This window comes from Columba livia, chromosome 14 (assembly GCF_036013475.1).
Source record: "Columba livia isolate bColLiv1 breed racing homer chromosome 14, bColLiv1.pat.W.v2, whole genome shotgun sequence".
NCBI lineage: Eukaryota > Metazoa > Chordata > Aves > Columbiformes > Columbidae > Columba > Columba livia.
The window spans coordinates 2,127,526-2,149,041 of record NC_088615.1 but is presented as its reverse complement, the minus strand read 5'-3'; the positions used below and the strand labels follow the sequence as shown (position 1 = coordinate 2,149,041).

The following is a 21,516-nucleotide window of genomic DNA, read 5'->3' as shown; positions in this document are numbered from 1 at the left end:
TCAGAGTAGATTAAGAAGAGCAGTAAACACCCTCTGTGCTGCCTGTCTCTGGGCTGCAGGGACCCTGCTGAGCCCTGCTCTGAAAAAGGGTTTGCCCAGTTTTTGTAGGGTGGTTGGTATTAATTGACTGCAGGTGTATGTTTTGTCTTCTGACCCCATGATTTGTGGGCAGTTTGGTTTAGCAGGGCTCTGAGAGGTTATGGCAGTGCCCTTCTTGCTGCAGCCTGGGCTGTGTTGCCCCCCTTCCAGAGCACAGCTGATGAGATCCCAGTTGTTTTAGAAAGCACCTTCCCAGGGTATGAATTGATACAGGAATTTGGAACCTGCTAGGGAAGCTCCTGATGGTGTTTTACCACCCGCCCTGAGCTGTAATTCATCCCCTGGAATGGGAGACTGGCTGGGGGGTGGCTGGTCTTGAACCTTCTGTCCTGAGCGTGGCTGATGGCATTGAGATTGCTGTGTAACATATACCCCTTCTGTGCATCCTAGTTATGGGGAGATTGTCCCCTTGGTGACGCCAGGGCTTGCTTTGCCAGCTGTCACCTCCAGTCCGAATTCCCATTTCATTGCATTAATATCTATACAGTGTCTCTGGACAGAGATTTGATTTCAGTTCCCTCCCTGGAGTAGAAGTAGTTAAAAATAGCAGATCCAACACCCCTCATTCCCTGGCTATGACGCAGTCTCCCAGGTTGGAGTTACAATGCCAGTGTGAATATGGTTTAAAATAAAACAAGTGAGTGTACTGCACAGTGTAGAATAGCAGAGCAAGCTTAGCCTGGAGAAATGACATGGAGGAGTCTCTAGTCTTGTAACCTGTGCCTGCAGACAGCAAGAATTTCTCTTCCTTGCAGTGCTTGCATTGGCCAGATAAATGGTGCTACACACAGAGTGATTAGTGGAGTAGTACAGAAGGTATTCAGCCCATCAGGGAATCAACTGATTGCAGAAGAAACCAGGAAGAAATTAGCTCAGTGCATGATGGTTTGGGGCTGTCTGTCTGGAGCATCATGTGCCAACCCCCTTGCCAAGTGCTGGCCGGATGCTGAACTGAGTGATTGGGCTGGAAAGGTGCTGGGCTCAGCAGTGCTGTGTTCTCTGTCAAACAGCAGAGTGCAGACCTGCAGGCTGACCAGGTCAATCCCAGAAGTGGGTACCAGACTATGTGAGCAACAGTCTGCTGCAAGGTGGCCGGTTGCCAGCCTGGCTCTATCACATCCAACAGGGCTGGTTCTCTGATCTGATATAGAAAATCCTAAATCCCCACGTTTTTCACTTTCAGACACTGTCCTAGTTTTAAAAATACAGGCTCCTGGCTTGCTTTGTAATATTTTAAATATAGCATCCTTTATGTTTCTGATGTATGCACCATATGTTTTGAAAACTGCAACAAAATCCATTGGGCTTGTGGGTGGAGGTTAAAGGGAAAAAGCATTTCCATACGGGAAGCCACAAATACAAAACACAGCAGCAAACAGAATCCTTCCATGCATCAGCCAGAAACAAGCTCCTTTCTGTCCTGGCTGTCTCTGTTCGTGTGAGGAACCAGCCTGAATGTTTCCATTGTGTCAGCTCCTGTCCCGGACACCCTGGCACTAACTCCACAGCCCCCTCCAAGGCTCAGCCAGAGATGCCACCGTGTCGGAGACCATCTGACAGTTCCTTTGCCTTTTCCCTTCCTCAGAAAGTCCCTTTGACTTCTGGGTTGTTGGGGTTAATTTGTGGGTGTTGTGTGGTGGTGTTTTGTTTTCCTGGGTCAGGTCTGTCCTCCTAAAGCTTGTCCAGGCTGCTGCATCCCTGGCTGGTGGCAGTGGGTGGGCTTTGGCAGTGGAGGGGACAGTCCCCCAGGCTCCTCGCACTCCCACGCAGCACAGACTGCCTCCCAGCACTGAACGCAGCCTCTATTTAGCAGGACGTTTGGCCTTGGCAAAATGACGAGCTAACCATTTTCATCTTTTGGCCAGGACCTCAAGTTTAGTCGTTTCTACCCACGCACATCTGGCATCTCTTGATTCTAGAACCCAAGGGCATCCTCTTGCATGGACCCCACAAAACTGTCTGGCCTGGTTAGAGCAGAAAATAGCATTGTGTGGGTTGGGGCTGGGTTCAGCCCCAGCTGAGGTGTCCTGCTGCTGGGTGAGCTGTTCAGCTGGCTGGAGCTCACCCACTTGTCACGCATCATGAATAAAATCTGGGGGAGGAGATGGGCTCCAGCTGGTTCCTGGCTGATAAGTGGGCTGTGTCCCTCGAGAACACCCCACTGGGTCCCCTCCCCAGCCAACGTCACCCCAGGTGGGCAGGAGAGAGGCTGGAGTGGCCAAGGGCAGTGGTGAGGAGGAAGAGGCTGATGGGACCCATGTGGCCATCAGGTGGCCTGGAGCTCCTGCCATCTCCCTGCTTAGGGCTGGCGGCTCTGGTTTGGACCTGGAGGGTGGGTGGGATACAGTGGCCATGTGTACTGAGGGAGTGGGATGTCACGATACGGCCACGGTTGAGGAGAGGATGTGGGGGAGGCTTTCATATTTGTCCTTGTTCTGCAGCATCTCATTACACTGGAGATTTATGGCTGGGATGGTGTGTCACCCCATGTGGGGTGTGTACTGTGGGGACAGCAGGTCCAGCAGCGGGGGGGGGGGGCGCTGCTGCAAAGGATTTGGCTGCAGCAGGGTGGCCTCAGGTGGTCCTTCTGCACCTGGGATCCACAGATGGCCACCAAGAGCAGCCACGTGTCTCTGTGACCACTTGGCTGGGTTTATGCTGGCCCAGATGCCTGTCCCAGGGTAGTCTCCATCCAAGCCCTGCTTTGGGACCCAGGCAGAGCTCAAGCCCTGGATGTGTGATGTGCTTGTGTGCAGGATGCACTCATCTGCCTCACGCCTCCTCACTCATACACAATTTACTTGTATCTGTAGCAGCTTGGGCAAGATTTTTTTTAAGCTGAACCAGATGTAAGGATGAAATCCCATCTTCAGCCTCTCAGCGGGGATCCCTCCTCGCCTGCCTCAAATAAACCTTTTGCAGCCCAAAAAGCTGATCTCAGAGAATGCTGCACATCTGCTGGGGAGCTGGCGGCCAGTGGGAGCGGTGGCGAATGCCGGCAGCAGGAGCGGCCCTGGTGCGGTGCCCGGGCGGTACGGGACAGGCAGGGGGTGCGCCTGGCTGCAGGATGGGGCTGGGATGCTGCAGAGAGATGCGCATGGGGGCGAGAGGGCAGGAGCATGTTTTGTCACCTCTTGCCGTGTCCTTGGCCACGTTGTCATTGGTTTTGTGTGTGAAAGGGTGGGTTTTGTGCAGCACTGTAGGAGCCGGGTCTGGCCTCTCTGGATGGGTGCTGCGAGGGCACTGGACCTGGAGAGCTGTGACTCCCCTGGTGCAGGGCTGGGATGCACAGCAGCTCTCTGCGTCACCCTGGGCTTCACTCCTGCTGATTATAGTTTCATCAGACCACCTAAATTGTGGCAGACCCCTCTGAATTGAGAGACAGTCTCTCAGGAGCAACCTGCTCAGGATTTCTGGGCCCTGATCCAGCATCTTCGCAACCTCCCCAGCGAAGAGCTGATGTGTGTGCGTGCAGGCATCTGCTTGGAGCATCCGAGTGTGTGTGTCCCCTGTGGTGGTAGGGAGAGAGAAGAGCTGTGGGCAGTGCATGTGCTCTCGATTCTGCCACTGGGGACGCTTGTTTGCTGTCTGCATCCTCCATCTCTCCTTCAGCTCGCACACGCACGCCTTTCACCCCTTCTCCCTCCTGGCTTCACTGCTCCATTTTTCTTGAAAGCGAAGTCAGTCGATAGTGCTCTCCCAGGCAGCTCCGCGCAGCTCCCAGCCCGTTCCGTGCTGCGTGGTGCCCTGCCCGGCTGGCGGCTCTGCTCCGGCTCGTTGGCTGTTCCTGCACAGCTTCGCTGGCTCCCAGATCGCAGGTAGCACTTGGGCTCCTGCCCCTGGGAACTGCAGGCAGCTTCGGGATCAAGCCCTTCACAGCCCTGCATGTTTCGTGAGGTGTGGCTCATGGAACTAAAGCCACCAGCCACCCACGCTTGGGGTGGAAGTGGCTTGTGTGGGGACCTCAGTGTGGCTGTGGGGAACCTAGTGGAACTGGGATCTTGCTCAGCTGTGTTGCAGTGATGCCCTCAAGCCCTGGATGCTTGCATGTCACCTCTTAGCTGTCAGGACATAGAGGCATGTACCCCATGAGCTGGGGGAAGGATCTTGCTTCCCGGCACTGCTAGTCCCAAATTGCTGGTGGAGGTTTCGTAGCACTGCAGTGGATCTGGATAGCAGTTGGATAACCAGCTGCTGGGGAGTCTACCAACAAGGAGCACTCCTGCTAACCCCAAAGGCAGGCTTGGGACTGCTGTGGTTTTGGCTGGTGCTCTGTTGAACACAGGCTCTGCCACCTGAGAGCCTTGGCCACCTCTGGGCATTGCAGCTGGGGCTGCTGTGCAGACAGCTGCTGCTCCCCAGCTTCACCATGGGGGTGGCTCCCCCTCGACGAGGCTGTTTTGGGACTCCTTTGTGAGTCTGACCTTGTGGCAGAGCAGGATGTGAGCTGTGGGACTGTGAGTAGCTAATGTCCTCACAAAGGTGTTGGGAGGAAGAAGGAAAGTAGCTGCCTGGCTTGCAGAGGTGCAGGGCATCCTCGCTTCTGCAGGGGAAGGGGACAGAGGGGACTGTTCCCAGCCATCCTGGGGCAGGACTCAGCACCAGGCCCCTGGCACCCAGGCTCTGCTGGGCCATCCCCTTCTGTTTGGCATAACACCATCCTGTAGGCTCACCACAGCTCCTGCCCTGGGCAGCCGTGCATTTCAGCCATTATTAATTAAAATGCAATCTATCCTTTCTCTTCCTGTCACCAAGAACTGCTAAACTATTCTCAGGGATAATAGGCAGGGGAATTAAATAGTTACTGTGAAATTTGAGCTGTGCCTTTTGGAGATTTATTGCCATTCCTGGAGCCTGCAATTCCCCATTGGGCACTACATCTCCAGCCCCACGCTCGGTGGAAATACCACGCCTGCCTGGGAGACAGGGCACACTGTGTAAGATACACAGGCAGCTGCGGCGCTCCGCCTGCATGCAGACACGGTGCACCAGATGCTGGGGGATATCTTTTCTGCGAGCTGCCGGAGGGGCCGAGCTCCTCATCTCTGAGATCTGTGGCTATTTGCAGCATTTGGTGTCAATTCTGGGATGTGGCTGGGGGCCCTGATGGGACGGTCACTCTGGGTGTGATAATGTGTGTTGGGATGAGAAGAGCAATGTTGCTTGTGGAGAGCAGCTCCTGCAGTGAGCGTGGTGCTGGGAGCGGAGACGGGCAGCAGCTGGAAGGGTTCTGCCTGCAGCCCCGAGCGCTGTGCCCGGGTGGAGGGACTGATGGGGGTGGCCCCAGGCCCTGCCCTGCCTGTGGGGTGGGAGCTTTTGGATGCATAGCATCCCACATCCCACATTACCCAGCTCCTCGGTTCCTCCCGCAAATCACTGCTGCGGAGCTGGGGGATGCGTGTGTGAGATGGGGAGCAGCTGGCCCAGCATGGGAGGCTGAGCGTCCTGCAGGCTCTTCTTGGAGGGAGTGAAACGGGAGAAACTGCCTGGTGCTCTGTTAGTCATGGCAAAAATCCCTCCAAATGCAGTTTTGAAGGCGGCTTGGGCCCAGCACAGGGAGGCAGGCCGCTGCCCTGCCTTGGGGGTCCCACTTGTACCCAGTTTGGGGGTCTGTGGAGCCCAGGGCTCTGCTGGAAGAGGCTGCTATGTCTGCAGACAGGCAAACATGCTAGCACCAGGCGTCCTGGCTGCAGTTGCAGTTCAAGGAGATCTTGTTGCCATGACAAGCTGTACAAGTGTTATCTGGGAAAAAAAATACCCCAGCAGCACTTGTTGGAGACGGGAGAAAAGCAGCCAGTGTGCAGGGCACATACATAGCACACCAGCCATGCACTAATGTGGCTGCAAGCATGCGTGTTCAACTGCACACCTCAAATGCCTTCTAACACGTGTTATCCTTCAGTGTTACACCCTTAAGACCTCCTGCCTTGCTCCAGCCCCCTCCCAAGCTCTGCACTCCCTGATTTCCCATGCACGGGGATGCACAGCCCTTGTCCCCATGCAGCTGTCCCAGCAGAGCCCTTGCAGGAAAGGGAAGGTGTTGGTGAAGCTCTTGAGAGAAACCAGCCTCATGGCTGTGGGGTCTCTGGGCTTTCCCAGCGCGTTACAGCCCTGCCTGCGCTGGGGCAGTAAACATCCTGCAGGCAGCACAGGCAGCTGCCGGCAGCCAGGTCAGTGCGGGGAGACAATTGCTGGCTTCCTCAGCACTCACGTTTGGAGAATAATTTCCATTAGTGCAGCCAGAAACAAACTGTGCTATGCAGGCAGGGCCCTAGCTATTTGCTGCTCCATCTTTTATTTTTTTCTCTCCTTCCCTCTTTCTCTTTACCCTTCTCCTTTGTCTCCTCTGTGGTTTTGACCTCCCTCCTTTCTCTTTTCAGAGCCATAGCAGTGTGTGTCCCCCGCCGCAGACCATGTCCTCCCAGCACATGGTCCTGCCATGCTCTTGCTGCTAGCATAAGGCTTTGCCACCCGTTTGGGCACCTTCCCCCATCACTGGCCAGCCACAGCAGCTGCCACCACTCGTGCCTGTGTGACAGTGACAGTTTGCTGCCTCCTCGCAGTTCCAGCTTGACATGAGCTCTGGGGAACCCCCCCAGCACTGGCTGCTTTGCTTCCCAGCATGGTGCTCGGAGCTTGGGGAGCAGAACAAGAGGAGAGGCTGGTTCTGCCAGCTCCATGCGGGCAGTGTGTGGTGCTGCCAGCTCTCTGGGCTGTGCTGACCCCCCCCAACCCTTTCCTTCCCCCCCACCATCCTGACAAGGCAAGGTGTGACCCTCTGAGCATCACGAGGTTCAAATCCACGGTGAGCCCCAGGTTGGGGGGCTGGAGCGGGGCCTGAGCATGTGTGTGGCACAGGGGGAGCAGTGAGGGTGCTGCAGGGTGGGAGCGTGGGGCTGGCACCTCTGCCTGGCATCTGTGACCGACCTCTGCAAAGAAAGGACCTGCACAGAGTTTAGCTGCCGTTATCCTCTGTGACATCCAGCAATGCTCACGCAAGTCCTCCCCACCATACCCGGTTAAAGGCGACTCTGTCCCCCACGCAATGCCGGTGCTGGCCCAGTGTCCCCAGCCCAGTCCCCTGCCCACAGCCGTGTGTCCTTGCTCATGCTGGCATCTGCCACCCCAGCTCTGCTGGCAGCACCCACGTCTTGTTTGTGTCCTGTGTTGTGCCGAGGAGCGTGATGTGGTGTGGGAGTGACAGCGGTGGGGGACAAGGGGCAGCATGAGGCAGGTGGGAGCAATAATTGGTCATGATCTAATTAGGGGAGCCTATGGCTAGATTAGGAGTTGTGACACAGTGGAGGGTTTTTAGCCATAAGCTGCAGATGGCTCTGCCCGCGAGCTGGGAGAGGAGAGGAGAAGAGAAGCTGGCGTGGACTTGCTGGGGATTCATAATCCTGCCTGCACCGTGCTCTGTGCTAACAGGACTGTTTTCTCATGGCTTGGAAATACCCGAGTGCCTGGTCCCTGTAAGGCAGGTGGTCCCCACTGCTCCCAGCCCACTCCAGCACTGCATGCGTGGGCGCAGCAAGGGGTGCAATGCAAACACGGAGAGAAGCAGCTGCTCTGACTATCCCACAGCAGATCCGTGGTACCTGCTCTCAGCCTGTGCCGTTATTGGGAGCACCCAGCCCGCCATGGCTTCAAAATGTAAATATTAATTAAGGAATCATCACACTTCTGGATTTTACTTGAGGAAAAGATCACAAGAGAAGATTTCTTGACCAAATATAAATATATGATTTTCTCCTTGATCAAAATTACTTCTGTCTGTGGAAGCTCAATGGAAAGCAGTGGCCAGCTGCCTGAGCACTGAGATGGCCACACAGTTGTCACAGCAGGTGTCAGATTTGCCACCGGAGCTGAGCATACTGACCGCTGGCCCCTTCCTTTATTTCAGGTGTAATTCGGCTGATCTTTCAACTGGGCTGCTGACATGGCAGGGTGCACATGCCCACATGATGCCCCTTACCCAGCTATCTACTGCTGAGAGCCCCCAGTGTCTTTCTCCATTGTTGCCTTCTCAGCAGGGAGCTGGGGTGGGCAAAGTAGCCATGGCACCGGAGCAGGCTCGTTCCTGCGTGTCGGGGTGGGGGGCAGCCCCACAGGACACAGATCCATGGCACCAGCATCATGTGGCTCCAGGTCCATCCTTTCCTTCCTCCCCAAGGTGTTTTTATGGCTGTGGCTGAGCTCTTTGGCCGCTGCAGGACAGCAGGCAGTTGCCCTCAGCCTTGCTGCTGATGAGAAACCCATATCCCGCAGCTGCTGGAGCTCCCACCCTTCCTCTCCAGCCGCCCTTGGGACACAGCACAGCTCCTGCCTGGAGGGGAAATCCTCCCCCTCGCTCTCAGCTCCCATGGGGCTTGGAGCCGGCCAGGTCACCCTGCATTCCTGCTGCAGCAAGAGGATTTGGGGTGCAGGCTCCCGGAGCACCACCTCTTTCTCCCCACATCCCAGCAGGGGGTTTCTTTCGCACCTCTTTGCTCTCCACCCCGAGCCCAGCACACTGTGTCCCACCACCGGTGCTTCACCCCAGCCTCTCCCTCAGCTTCCAGTGCTTCCAGCAGAATTCCTTTCTGGCCAGTCATTGCCGCCCATCGCCTCGACGCCTCCAGGGCTGGCACACTGGCAGGGCTGGGCTTCCTCTTCCTGAGCCACCCCAGCCTGCGCCAGACTCCCAGCGCCCTCCTCACCCTCTCCCAGTGCCACAGCATCAGCCCTTCCCAGAGACACGAGGGCATGGGGTCTGCCAGCCGAGCCTACCTCAGGGTTAGGTGCCCAGCTCCCCTCACCCTCCCCAGGGGAGCCACATCCTGCACACCCCATACTCCACTGGTCCCACCGCCCAGCAGGGTTTTGCAAGAGGATGATTTACAGCCAGTTTTAGCGCAGGGAGCTTGCAGGGGATGGTGGCTGCAGGGAATCCGGGGCAGCAGGGAGGGGTGGGAGGCAGCAGCTCCTGGAAGGGGGCTCAGCCCGTGGAGGTCTGAGGGCTCCTGACAGCATCCTCTGCCCTGACACACTGCTGCTGCTCCCCCTCGCCTCCCGGCATCCAGCCCCGCTCAGGTCTCACCTGGACACACATCCCGCACCCCCTGGAGCTGAACCCCACCCTGACGTCCACAGCACCCAGTGGGGATGTCTCCCCTACACACAGTCAGTACCCGCTTGCTCGCACCTTGCTCCACATGCCAGCGTTCATACCCAGCAGCACCCCCAACACCCACCACGGCTTCCCACGGTGGCACCGCCTCTCATTATTAATTAAAGGATAAATGCTTTGCTTTTCCACAGTCCCCTTCACCTGTGGCTCTCCAAGCATTGTGCAAATATTAATTACTGGTAATTAATTAGATCAGGCCTCCCCATGCCCCTGTGGAGATGCTGTCTTGTCAACATGCTGATAACAAACACAGCATCAGGGCAGGCTCTCCGAGCTGGGTGGGAGCTTCCAATTACCTGTTGCTAATGATGCAAACCCCACCTGCAGCAGTTTCCACCTAACTGAACCTCCTGGAGGGCTGATGGACTGGGAGAGGGAGACAGGAAACCAGCAGGACCTGGTCTAATCCCAGTAAGGGATGATGGATGGATGGATATTTATAAATGGCCCAGGTGTCCTGCTCCCTGTAGTTTGTATTCCTGGAAACTTGGCTCTGGTTTGGTGCTCGTGTGAAATGGGGTTGTGGTATGTGGGGATGCCCAGCTAGGAGGTGGGGGGCTCAAGAAGCTGGTGGGACTTGTTTTGTGTCAGCTTTTTAGCCCTGCACCACTGTTTGGGGATGTATCCTGCTATTTGCATTGGTATTGAGCTGCCATCCAAGGTAGATGGGGATCATTTCCCAGCATCCTGCACCCTCCCGAAGGGCTCAGAGTGTTTCAGAGGCAGTGTAAGGGTTCAGCATTCCCCCACCCTGCTGTTCCTTGGCGGAGGGCTGGGATGCTGTGCAGGAAGAGGACAGGAAGGCAAACAAGGTTGTTGACCCTCCCGAAGCGGAAGGTGGGTGTTCTGGGAATGAAGGAGGGGGATTGCCCAGGGGCGAGCAGCAGGAACCTGCAGATTGCTCACTGCAGCGTGGCTTGGAGGATCTCCTGGGCAAGGTTCCTCTGCTCTCCTGGGGAACGAAGATCCTCTACGCACCCTTGGGTGTTGTTTTTGCAGGCACCATCTCTCCCCCAACCCGGGTCAAACCCTCGCTTGCTTGCGTATGTCGGCTGCTGTATGTCCCTGAGGCTGTGCAGGGCACCGATCCCTGACCGGAGGTGCCACCTTAATCCGGATCAGTGGGAAATCTGCTGGGTGCCCGTGCAGCCCCGCAGCGGCTCCTGGCTGCGGCCGCAGCGGCTCCTCGGCCTCTGCACATCAAACACCAGCCGGGACACGGGGACAGCCCTGCAGGAGCCTGGCCCTGGGCAGCCTTGTGTGCTGCATTGTGGAGCACAAATGCATTAATTTCTGAACAAAGCCAGCTTAATTTCCCACTCTATCAGCAATAGCAGAAGCAAACTGGGGTGAGATTAAGGCATTCCTTGGGCAGCTCCCACCCCCTCGCCCCTACTGCTGTATCTCAGCCTGCGAGGCCACTAATGCTACTTATATTATTACTGGATTATTTTGATGTAATGAGCTTTGCCCTGCTCAGCTGTCCCTCTGCTCAGGGGAGTTGTGATGTGTAATACTTCCTGCGTGAGGCCACGAGGCGGGCAGCTGCCTGCTCAAAAACAAGCAGAGCCCCAGCAAAACAATGCGTTAATGTTCCCAGAGCAAAATTCCAGCATGGGCTGGAGGTTAATCACAAATCAGGGAGCTTTTGGCTTAGTGCTGGACAAAGCCGACAGGCAGGAGGGTGATGGTGCCCTAAGCTGGGTCCTGACCCATCTCCATGGTACAAATAGGAGCAACCATATCGGTTTAATCTCTGCCGGTGGTGTAACGCTGCTGTGAGCATCTTCCATCCTCAACTCCCTTTTCCTCTGCCTCCCCACCCATCAGACCTGCCAGTGCAGGGGCTTGGCAATGTGTTGCTATGGACACCAAGAAGTTTCCCCTGGAGACCAGAAGCCTGGAACAAGTGATGCCTGCATTTACTGACATTGATTTTTTTTTTTTTCTTTTTTTTTCTGTTATTAATGTTTGTTTAAGTGTTGATTAATTCCCAGCTTTTCGCCCCGCCTCCCTCCTGCTTTTCTCTCCGAGCTTTGTGGATTGCCGTGGCTGTGTCCCAGGGCTTGGCTTCTGCTTTGTTCTCGGCAAGGGTGCAGGCGTGGGGTGCGTGGGAGGAATTTCAGTGCTGTAACTCTTGCTCTGCTGGAGACCCCTACAGAAGAGATCCCCCATTTGTTCCAGATCCCGTTGGGGTCAGGCCTGGGTCCCCCAGGCTGCCGCAGGGTTCATGGGCACCCACCAGCAGCAGCAGCTGCCACAGGAGGTCCCGGACCCCTTGTCCCTGGGCTTGTGCCCTCCTGCAAAACATGCCTGCAGAAGCATGTGTGAGGGCACCCTTCTCCCTTCACAGGTATCCATCGTATTTGGGAACTCCAAGTGGTTTGGATCTAGACTAGTTAGTGTCTCTTCTGGTCTGAGCTCCAGGCCTGACTCCAGTTTTTTAGCTCCTCTGCTGGCCTCCCAGAGCTCTTGGCCTGCAAGAACATGACCAGTTGGGAAGTCCCACCAGCTCTTGGAAGTTCACGCCAAGGCTGGAGCATGAGCTTTGCAGGGCTCTGGGGTGGGACACTCACAGAAGAGCACCTCGGCTTCCCTTGCAGGCCCCAGGTTGGGCTTAGCAAGGCGGCTGGTCCCCAGCAGCTCCCCAGCTGTGGCGGATGGAGCAGCGGTCAGGGAGGATCAGCCCATTTTCCCAGTGCTGTGTGTCCGCAGAGCGTGTCTCTGGGCACTTGGCATACAAGATGGGCTTTTACTGTGAGACAGTCTCGGTGTCATTTTGACTTCTCTTTCTTTGCTTTTGAAGCTAATAATGGGTTGTTTCTGTTCCCGCTCACATGATCCGCCCTGCGGTGAAGGAGAAGCCTCTCTGATGAGTGATCTCCTCTGTCCTGTGCCCCTTCCTCCCTGCTTTGGAAGGAGTTCACATACCAGGTTTCAATCAGCTGCTTCTCTTGTTCCTGGGAATTCAGTTCAGTGCTGGGTCAGAAAGTCTCTGGTCCATTGAAATTCTGCCCTTCACTGCTCGGGTTGCCCAAATTGCAACTCCCTCTCCGAAATCTTGCGGCAAAACAAACCCTTTGCTGCTTGGCCCCTGCCTGCAGCGGTCAGCACGGTGTCAGCCAGCACGGAGCTCTGGCGAGCAGCCCACGCGCTTGCAGGTGGGGCAGGGGAAGCAGGAGCTGCTCTTTAAAATGTTCTCTGTGTGCGTTTGGGGATTGCGCTGAGACAGCGGACAGACCCCCTGCTCCATACGGCCCTTTCCCTGGAGCGCGGGGCAAGGCTGCAGAGCAGAAGCCCTTCGTGGTGGTCGGCAGAGCTGCTGGAGGGGGATGAGGAGTGGAGGTGAGTCCCAGGACTGTCTGCAAGCAGGAGAAGGTCAGCTCTTGCCCCTGGCTCCGGGGGACCAGTGTTGCCCTCCTTGGCAGCCCCTGGCTCGGCACAGAGCCTGCACGCGCCGCGGTGCCGCTCCGGAAGGAGCAGCGGGGCTGGGATGCTGCTCCTGGCCACGGAGCTGAGAGTCCCACCAGGGCCAAGCGCTCAATTGCTGCGATGTTTGAAAGCTCCTTGAAAAATGGCTTCTTCATCCAGTTTCTAACCAAACAAGTGGAAGCTCCAAAAAAACAACAGTTCCTTCCTGTGCTGCTGCCAAATCAGTGCTGGCTGGTGTGTTTCTGAGCAGGTCAGCAGCAAGTCAGGACTGCCCGAGGGCGGAGTGGAGCAGAGATAGTGGGTAGCTGGTCCGTGAATTGTCCTTCTGTAACTGCTTAGGGACGGGAGAGCATCTGGGGAGCTCTCTGTGGCTTTGGGATGATGGTGACTTGGTTGTCCATGCAGTGACAGGGAGCAGTGCTTGGGCACAGCACAGGATAGCAAACCTGTGAACCAAATGTGGGTAGCAGCTCTTTTGTGGGCACAGGGAAATCCCAAATCCAGGCAGGGATGTGCATCCAGCTCAGAGTCACTGGTGCCATGGTCTCAGCTGTCCTTTGCTCTTAGTGATGGCCTGATGTCTGGCTGCTGTGTCACGGTCACTGGAGGGCTGTCCTGCAGCTGCCCAGCTGAGGTCAGTGCCATGGCAGCAGGCTGGTGTCCTGAATGCTAACAGACCCTTCCCCTCTCTCACTCTTCTCTCCCTCCTTTCTGTCAGCAGTTCCCTATCAGCAAAACCCCTACACCCCTGGGAGCAGCTCCACCGTCATCCAGTGCTACCGCTGCGGGGACACCTGCAAGGGCGAGGTGGTGCGTGTCCAGAGCAACCACTTCCACATCCGCTGCTTCACCTGCCAAGGTAGGACAGTGCTGCCCGAACAGCTTTTGGCCACGTTGCCCCATGACCCTAGGTGCAGTCTGGAAAGCAAAAGGCTAGGGACATATCTGCCTGGGACACAGAGATACAGTCACAGGCTGAGGAGTGGCAGCTTTGCACAGAGGTGGATGTGGTGCGGGTGGGGAGGTGATGGCACAGGGCTGGCATGGTGCAGACAGTGCCCCTGTGAGATGCCGGGGCTGGCACGCTCTGAACAGGGATGCTGAAACCTGGGCACGGTCACTGCCCTCAGCCTGCCTGCATGCCAGCAGCCCATGCTGTCGGTCCCAAGCATACCCACAACCCATTCGTGACCTGGAGGGGCCACCATGTCCTTCAGCCACCTGCCAGCCCCCAAATGGAGAGAAGAAGGAGGCGTTGCCAGCCTGACAGAGAGGTGGCGAGGTGGGGGAGACACCCCAAGTGACAGATCACTGCCACCCGCACACGGGATGTGACTGAGGGGCTGCAGGATGTCACTGAGGCTTGGCAGAAGTAGAGAGGGGTGCTCAAATCCTCCCTGAGCACAGGAGGAAAGCTACAGAGCTGGAAGAGCTAACGGCCCACAGCTGATGCTGAAGGGCTCCTTAGCATGTTTATTAAAGCAGCCATTGTCACCCTAGCTGGTGGCTGCTTCTGTAGGTTCTAAAGCATCCCATTACCAGGGATTTTTAAAGGTCTCTGGTTTTTCAAGCTTCCAGCACCTTGTGCTAAGCAGGGCATGAATCCCTGTCCCCTTGCCTGTGCTTTGCTGCTTGTCCCTTGGGAAAAGAGGGTTTGGCTGCTATGGACTCTTCCCCCGGGCTGTCACCAGCCCTGCTGCAGCCCTGTCCCCCATGGCATGGGCAGCCCTCGGTCTCTGGGAGGGGGTATGGGCCCCAGGTTGCCCTCAGGGCTGACCCACACGTGTGGGGCGCTGTACCCAGCTGGGACCTGCAAGATGGAGCGAGAGCTGCGAGTCCAGACAAAGAGCTCAGACAGCCTCCAGCTTCAAAGGGGCCAGGAACCAACAGGGAAAGCTTGGCAGTGCTGGCTGCCTGATTTCCAAGTGAAAGGGAATAAATAATGAGAGGAAATCCTCCTGTCTCACCTTCCAGCACAGCTCTTATCCCCTGCCACCTCAGGCTGGCTGCTCCCATGCCAGCCCTGCAGCTTGTCCCCTGATGTGTCCCCAGAAGCCTGGCATGGCTCCTGCAGCCCCTGGGGATGTGCCCCAGGTCCCACAGCACACAGGGTCCAGACCTGCCGTGTTTTTTTCTCTTGCTTCTGCTTCCCGATGCTGTCCCAGACCTGATGGCTTGTCCCTTGTCACTGACAAGGAAGCACTGGCAGGCTGGTTTGGAACAGTGGCTGCTGGCCCTGTACCCTCTGGCTGTCTGCCCACAGCTCCAGCAGCTTTGCCGGGGGTTGCTCAGTGGGAGAGGAGCCTGACTGTGCCCTGGGAGGGTGCAGGTGAGGTGTGCAAGGACAGGACAGAGGGGTGCTTGGTGGGGGTGAAGGGTAAAGCAGGAACCAAGGTGGGCTGTGCCAGCAGTTCCTCAGTTGCTCTGTAGTTCCCCGCTCCACCCTGTCACCTGGCAGGACAGGTGATGGGCATTGTGCAAGGGCCACAGGACCTGATCCCTCTGCCACTCCTGATGTGCATTCCAAGATCTGATGCTCTCGAGGTCTCTCTGTGGACGGAAAAGACGTAGGAGGGAAATGAAACTAAGGGCCAGGGCTTGCCGCGTCTCCTTGGATTACTCTGATGGGCTGTGCACCACCCACGGTTCCCACAGCAGGGCAGGAAGCGAGGTTGGGCTGGACACCTATGGGAAAACAAGCACTGAGAACACCAACACCAGTGTGTACCAGGACCTGTCCCCATTAGGGCACAGCTTCGTGTCTCACCAGGGAGTGGAGATGGCTCATAATGGAGAAAGCCATGTCCTAGGGCAAGGAGACCTCTCCCCCGCTGTCCCTAGGGCATGCCTGACTCTTTGCTAGTCCTGTTCTTGGCTTCCTGACACCGTGAGAGTGTCAAATAGAGGGACTGAGCCCCATCCAGGTGCTGTGGGTCCAGGAGGGGATGTCTTGGGCCCTCTGGGATGTTTGTGCATGGTGAGTGGGGTCTGCAGGGGTTCCCTTTGCGGTGCTGGGGTTTGCTGTGGGAACGCCCAGCCTTGGCTGGGCAGCACCATCCTGCACCCTGACACAGCCCAACACTGACATCTTGTGGTGCTAGGGAAAGGCCCCGGCCCATCTGGTGGGAAGGGAAACCCTCAGAGATACCTGCAGAAAGCTGTGTCTCCAGGGATGCCCTGGGACTGAGGAAAAGGCTCAGAGATCCCGGTTGAGCCCTGGGGCTGGACCTGCCCGCTGCCCCCTTGACAGGTGCGTGTCCCCCCCTGCAGTGTGCGGCTGTGACCTGGCCCAGTCGGGCTTCTTCTTCAAGAACCAGGAGTACATCTGCACCCACGACTACCAGCAGCTCTATGGGACCCGCTGTGACAGTTGTGGGGACTTCATCACTGGAGAGGTCATCTCCGCCCTGGGGAGGACCTACCACCCCAAGTGCTTCGTCTGCAGCACCTGCAGGTGAGCTGAAGCCATGTCCAAGGGTGCATGCCCCCCCTGCAGAATCCCTGTGCAGCCCTTGGTCATGCACCAGGGAGGAGACTGTTTGTCAGCCCGCAGCCCCTCATTCCCCGCTCAGCACCACAGCAGGCACTTTTTCTGTGTTTTCTTAGTGGAAACCCTTGGGAGGCAATGAATTTGCTCCAACCTTTCCCTTTGCAGCCTGGAGACCTGCCTTAATGCCTGGCTCGGTCCTCCTGCCCCAGCACACATGCACACTCCCTGCTTCCCCTTTTAGCCCTTGCCCAGAGCCCTTCTGCTGCCCAGTGCTGTGGGTCCCGCTGGCCCCCGGGGATGGAGCTCACAGGCAGCTCCAGGCACTGCGTGGAGTTGAAGTGAGCGGTTCACACCTCCCCACCTCTCCTTGGCCACAGGAAGCCGTTCCCCATCGGAGACAAGGTCACGTTCAGTGGGAAGGACTGTGTCTGCCAAAACTGCTCCCACTCTCTCATCAGCACCAAACCCATCAAGATCCACGGGCCAAGCCGTAAGTTGACTGCTCTCATGTTACGTGGTGGCTGCAAGGAGAGAGATGATGTGCCCTTGGATGGGGCGATGGGATGGGCTTTGGGGAAGGAGTGCAGCGCTGCATGGCACCATGGGCGTTCATGGAGGTTTCGGAGGAGGAACAGGGTAGTCCTGTGGCCCCTTCCGGGATTGCAGGTCACTGCTGGTTTTGGAAACTCCCTTGGCCTGTTTGTGACCTGTGCAGGTGCCACCGCCCCAGTGGGTGCTGTCTGGGGCAGCAGGGAGGTTTTGAAGCTCAGTTTGCTCTGAGGCAGTGCCCAGGTGTTGTGTCCAGCTAAGCTAAGGTCTGTGTCTGAGTGCCAGCCTCAGGACCACTCGTCTGGCTTTCCAGATGATGTTACTCACTGCCTCTACCAGCACTGAAAAGGCTTTTTACGTTCATTTCCTTATGCTGATGAACTTAAGCTAAAACTCGGCAAGAGCAATGAACAGTTTCTTTTGAGTGGCCTTGGTTTTGATGCCAGGTTGTTCCTTGGGATACCCTCTTCATGCCATTTTCCTCTCCTCGGGCTTTGCCCCGACAGTCTTGCTGCTGGCCCTCCACCCTGGGCCAGTGCGGAGCATCCGATGGGTGCTGTGTTTGGGGGGCTGGCAGAGCATCCCTGCAGCACAGAGCTGCTGCGTGCAGGGCTCCTTTCAGGAACGGGAGGACTGCAGCGTTAACGTCCATGCTTCCCTGTTTGCCGTATGCCCTGTGTTTGCTGCTCTCAGGTCCCAGGGGAGCTGTCTCAGCGCGGTGCATGGGCAGGTGGCAGAAGGCAGGGGGAGCCGGGAGCTGTGCCACACCGCGGTACGCAAGCCCTGCCATGTCAGCAGGCTGAGCTGGGGAGGCTGGGCAGGGGCCCTTGGTGCTGCAGCTCAGCAAGCCGTGGAGCATCAGTGCCTGGACCTGAGCCCTGCAGCCAGGGCCAGCCCCAGGACCGTGGTGTCACTTGCAGTCCTTGTCAGCTGGTCAGCATGGTGGCACTGGTGGTGCCTATTTGGACCAAGTAATGTGTTGATGCTGATGGGTCCCTGGGATCCCCCCAGACTCCTTCCCCCCAGCTATCGCCATGGCCTTGGTGCAGCTAGGCAACACAGCAGGGTTTGAATGAGCCCCAGCCAGAGGACAGGGCTTCCCCCACCTTCCTCCATCGGCACCCCAAGCTGCCCAAACAGCACCCGCTGTCTCCCACAGCAGGGCAGGGGAAGGGCAGCTGCATGCTCTGCCTCTCACCTGCCTTCCTCTCCCTTCCCGTTCCCTCGCTGCCCGCACTCCTCCCTGGCCTGCAGCCTGGGTTTGCCTGCGGGCACCGTGCTTTATTCACCGGCAGCCACAGGCAGTGGCCAGATGAAGCCTGCTGCCTGCGTGTGCCCCTTGTGGCCCGGGTGGCTCTGGCAGTGCCACCCAGAAGGAGTGGCGAGGAAATTGTGCCTGCTGGAGCCCGCACTGGTGCAGTCTGCAGGGAGGACATCCCTAGAAGAAGGATGATGAGCCTCTCCCTGCAGCCTCAGCCCTGCGAGCAACTCAAAAACCAGCAAGGACCTGTGTGAGAGAGGGAACGGATCCTGGCTCAGTCGAGCTGGCCAGCCTGCTTTTTGTCAGGGGTCAAAAATCCTCCCCCTTTAGCATTGTCCAGGAGGCAGGGACTTGATGGAGACCTGCCTGGGGATGGGCTGAGCAGAAAAGCCTGCCTGCCTGTCCTGCCTGCCTGCGCTGCCTGTGCAGTGCTGCTGCAACTCCCTGGTGCTGCGAGCGGAGAGGGAGGCAGCAGGGAAGGGGTTAAGAAGAAACCCCATCTGGACAAACCTGCTGCCCAGGGGGAGAAGAGGACAAGGAAGAGTCAAGGTCAGGGCTCCCAGGCCCATGTGCTTCCTGCTCCCAGCCCTGATGGAGCCAGGGGATGTGGGGAAGGAAGGGAGTCTCGTAAATACCACAGCGGGGCGGACGTGGCTGCCGGAGAGCACAGCCCTTCCTCTGCTGTGCTCGCTGCCGATGCTTCCCACTGTTCCCGCCCCAGAGGGAGTCCCCTGGGACCTGCCGGGGCAGCGTGGCCCCCACAGCCGACACGCTTGCCCTGGATCAAGCTCACTGCCCGGGCAGGGAGACCTGGCGCTGTGGTGGGTGCTTGGCCAGAGTGGCTGTGTGCCAGTGGTGCCTCAGAGGTCCCAGCTCCAGCAGGAGGGTTTCCTCCTGGCTCCTTTGCTGGGAACAAGCAGAGGTGCATAATTCACTAAGGAATGATCCCTGAGAGGTTGCCCCTGGAGTGGTGTCAGGAGCAGGGTGTTCATAGTAGCAGCATCCCCTAGAAAAGGGGGTCAACTGGAGCAGGGCTTTCCTCTGGGTGTGAGGGGTGTGCCAGGTTAAGTGTCTGGGTGCCTCGGCACGGGCCAGCAGATATGGGTGTTCCTGCTACACTGCCGAGCCCCCTGCCAGGGAGCTCTGGTGATCCCGTACTCCCCACTCCCGCCATTCTTCTGTCCCCCCAGACTGCGCAGGCTGTAAGGAGGAGATCAAGCAAGGCCAGTCCCTCCTGGCCCTGGAGAAGCAGTGGCATGTCAGCTGCTTCAAGTGCCAAACGTGCGGGATCATCCTCACCGGCGAGTACATCAGCAAGTGAGTGTCACCATGCTGGGGCTGCAGGGAGGGGTGCCCAGCTCAGCTCACCCGCTGCTCACGCCCCTTCTCCCTCTCCCAAAGGGATGGCATCCCATACTGTGAGTCCGACTACCATGCCCAGTTTGGCATCAAGTGCGAGACCTGCGACCGGTACATCAGTGGCAGGGTTCTGGAGGTGAGTCCTGGGGCTGTGGTTGTCCCTGTCTGCCACAGGGATGGTGTGTGTCATGCGCAGAGGTGCATGCCTTGGGGAGGTGGGGGAGTTTCATCATCCTGCACCCTTGTCATGCTGCCCTCGGTCTTTTGCGGCCATGGCTCATCCTGCACAGGTGTGTGGACACAGTGTGACCACCTCCTCTGGAGGGTGGGAATGGGACAAGGAGCACCACCATGCAGACTTTTGGAGAGCTGGCTTGGGTACTGGAGCTCCAGAAGCAGCCAGAGCATGCAGGGGCCTGGGTGTGCTGGGACATGTTCCCAGCCCAAGATGTGGGGACAGTAGCCTTAACCAGATGCTGCAATGGCCAGCTCTGGAGTGTCCCCACCATGCTCACCCCAGCCTGCTTTCTGAGCTCATCCCTGTGCAGGCAGCCTGCCTGTTGCCTTGGAAACACATCCAGCACGGCTGCCCGCTGCAGAGCCCAGACGAGGGGCTGCAGCACCCTGCCCACGGGCAGCCATCCCCATGCTACACCCCTTTGCAGGCCAGCAACCGGAGCAGGGAGTCACCTTCCCTGGGCCAAATCCAGAGAGGGTTTTGCTCATCGCATTGCTGGCCAGCAGGAGCTGCTCTGGCAGAGCCACTGAGGGATCCCACAGGGATCTCACAGCAAGGCATGGGGACGGAGTGTGTTTTGGGTGATGATGGAGCTGCACAGCTGGTGAGGGGAGTGAGGCTGGTGCTGGGCAGGGACAGAGAGACCCATCAGGACTGGTCCTTCCCATCAGCCAGGTGGTCACATCCTGCACATGGTCTCTGTTCCTGGAGGTGAGGTGTCCTGTCATGCTTTCTGTTCCTAAGCCAATGTTGGCAGGGGAAAAAAAAAAGTCAGAAGATCCAGTCTGAGGATAAACTAAAGGCTCAGGAGGCATAGAGAAAGATGTCAGAATGAAGCCTGTTGTTGTGATTTTTAGGATATGGAGCTGGGCTGTGGTGGTGCAGAGAGACAGCAATGCTGAAAGCATTCCTAGTTACTCCTGAGACCTTCCCTTCTGAGTGGGAGGGAAGTTGTCCCAGGGTGGCATTGGCACCCACATCTCTGCATCCCCAGGCAGAAGGGATAAGAAGCCGTATCCCAAAATTGGAGGTGCCACAGCTCCACAACAAACCAGACCACAGTTGCTGTGGGCTGGAGTGGCAGTGGCTGTGTAGGTCTCCAGCCTGCTGCGAGCTGTTCCAGGACATCTCCAGCGTGTTTCACTCTCAGCCTACCAAGAAGCGGTCACCCCCTCTGGTCCTGCAGTCTGGGCTGGCCTGAGAGCACCAGCCTGGCCAGGGAACCTCTCCTGAAGCTGGAGCTGGGTGCCAGGAGCCCTCCAGCATCTTCCCTCTCTTCAGGGAGCTGCTGTGCCTGGGACGGCTCTCTGCTGACTCCAGGTTTCGGCAGCAGTCCCAGCGCTGACTGCTGTGAGCTCAGCACCGCAGTGGCTGCCCCGGGCCAGCTGCTCAGCATGGGGCCGCTCGCTCAGCAAATGTGTGAATGGGGCAGGGTGAAGCCAGGGTCTCTTCTGACATTGAATCCCTGTTGCTGCTCCCCTGGGCAGTCCGGTCCCCGATAACCCTGTGCCAGGACAGAGCACCCTCAGCCTCCCCAGCAGGGCAAACAGGCTGGGTGTTACACGGGGTGGGAGTTCTGGAGGGGGGACAGGGAGTAAAAGGAGCCCCAGGGGACCTGGGAGCCTGCCCCGGAGTCTGTGCTGGCACCATCAGGCACCGCTGCCTCTGAGCCACTTGTTGCACTGCTCTCGGGGTTTTCCTCTCTGGTGCAACCACAGCAGAGGCAGGACAAGCAGGGGATGCTGCTGCATGTCTGAGGGGATGGACAGAGAGCAGCTCTGCAAGGCATGACATGCGTGGGGCAGCCTGCTTCCAAGCTGGAGGTGGCCCTGGGGTGGTGACATGGGGACAGCCCTCCCTGCTCCCCCTCACCTCCATCTCCCTGGCTCTTCTCCTGGCGGTATCTCTAGTTCTCTCTG

General features: G+C 57.7%; 1 protein-coding gene across 25 annotated transcripts in view; it reads left to right on the top strand.

Moving 5' to 3' along the window:
* The window catches only part of ABLIM3 (actin binding LIM protein family member 3), a 51,705-nt gene that overhangs the window by 16,173 nt on the left and 14,016 nt on the right, over positions 1 to 21,516 (top strand). For 21 of the 25 annotated variants that reach the window (XR_010466067.1, XR_010466077.1, XR_010466076.1 and 18 more), the window contains exons 2-6: positions 13,422 to 13,559; positions 15,971 to 16,154; positions 16,568 to 16,680; positions 19,191 to 19,317; positions 19,402 to 19,495. Coding sequence is in view for 1 of the 25 variants with exons in the window: in XM_021297193.2 (XP_021152868.1) it covers positions 13,422 to 13,559; positions 15,971 to 16,154; positions 16,568 to 16,680; positions 19,191 to 19,317; positions 19,402 to 19,495 (656 nt within the window). In the remaining 24 variants the exon portion in view is untranslated. Of the gene's footprint in view, positions 1 to 12,286; positions 12,614 to 13,418; positions 13,560 to 15,970; positions 16,155 to 16,567; positions 16,681 to 19,190; positions 19,318 to 19,401; positions 19,496 to 21,516 lie in introns of those variants that run through there. The other 4 variants (XR_010466083.1, XR_010466066.1, XR_010466068.1 and 1 more) reach the window with 3 other exon arrangements.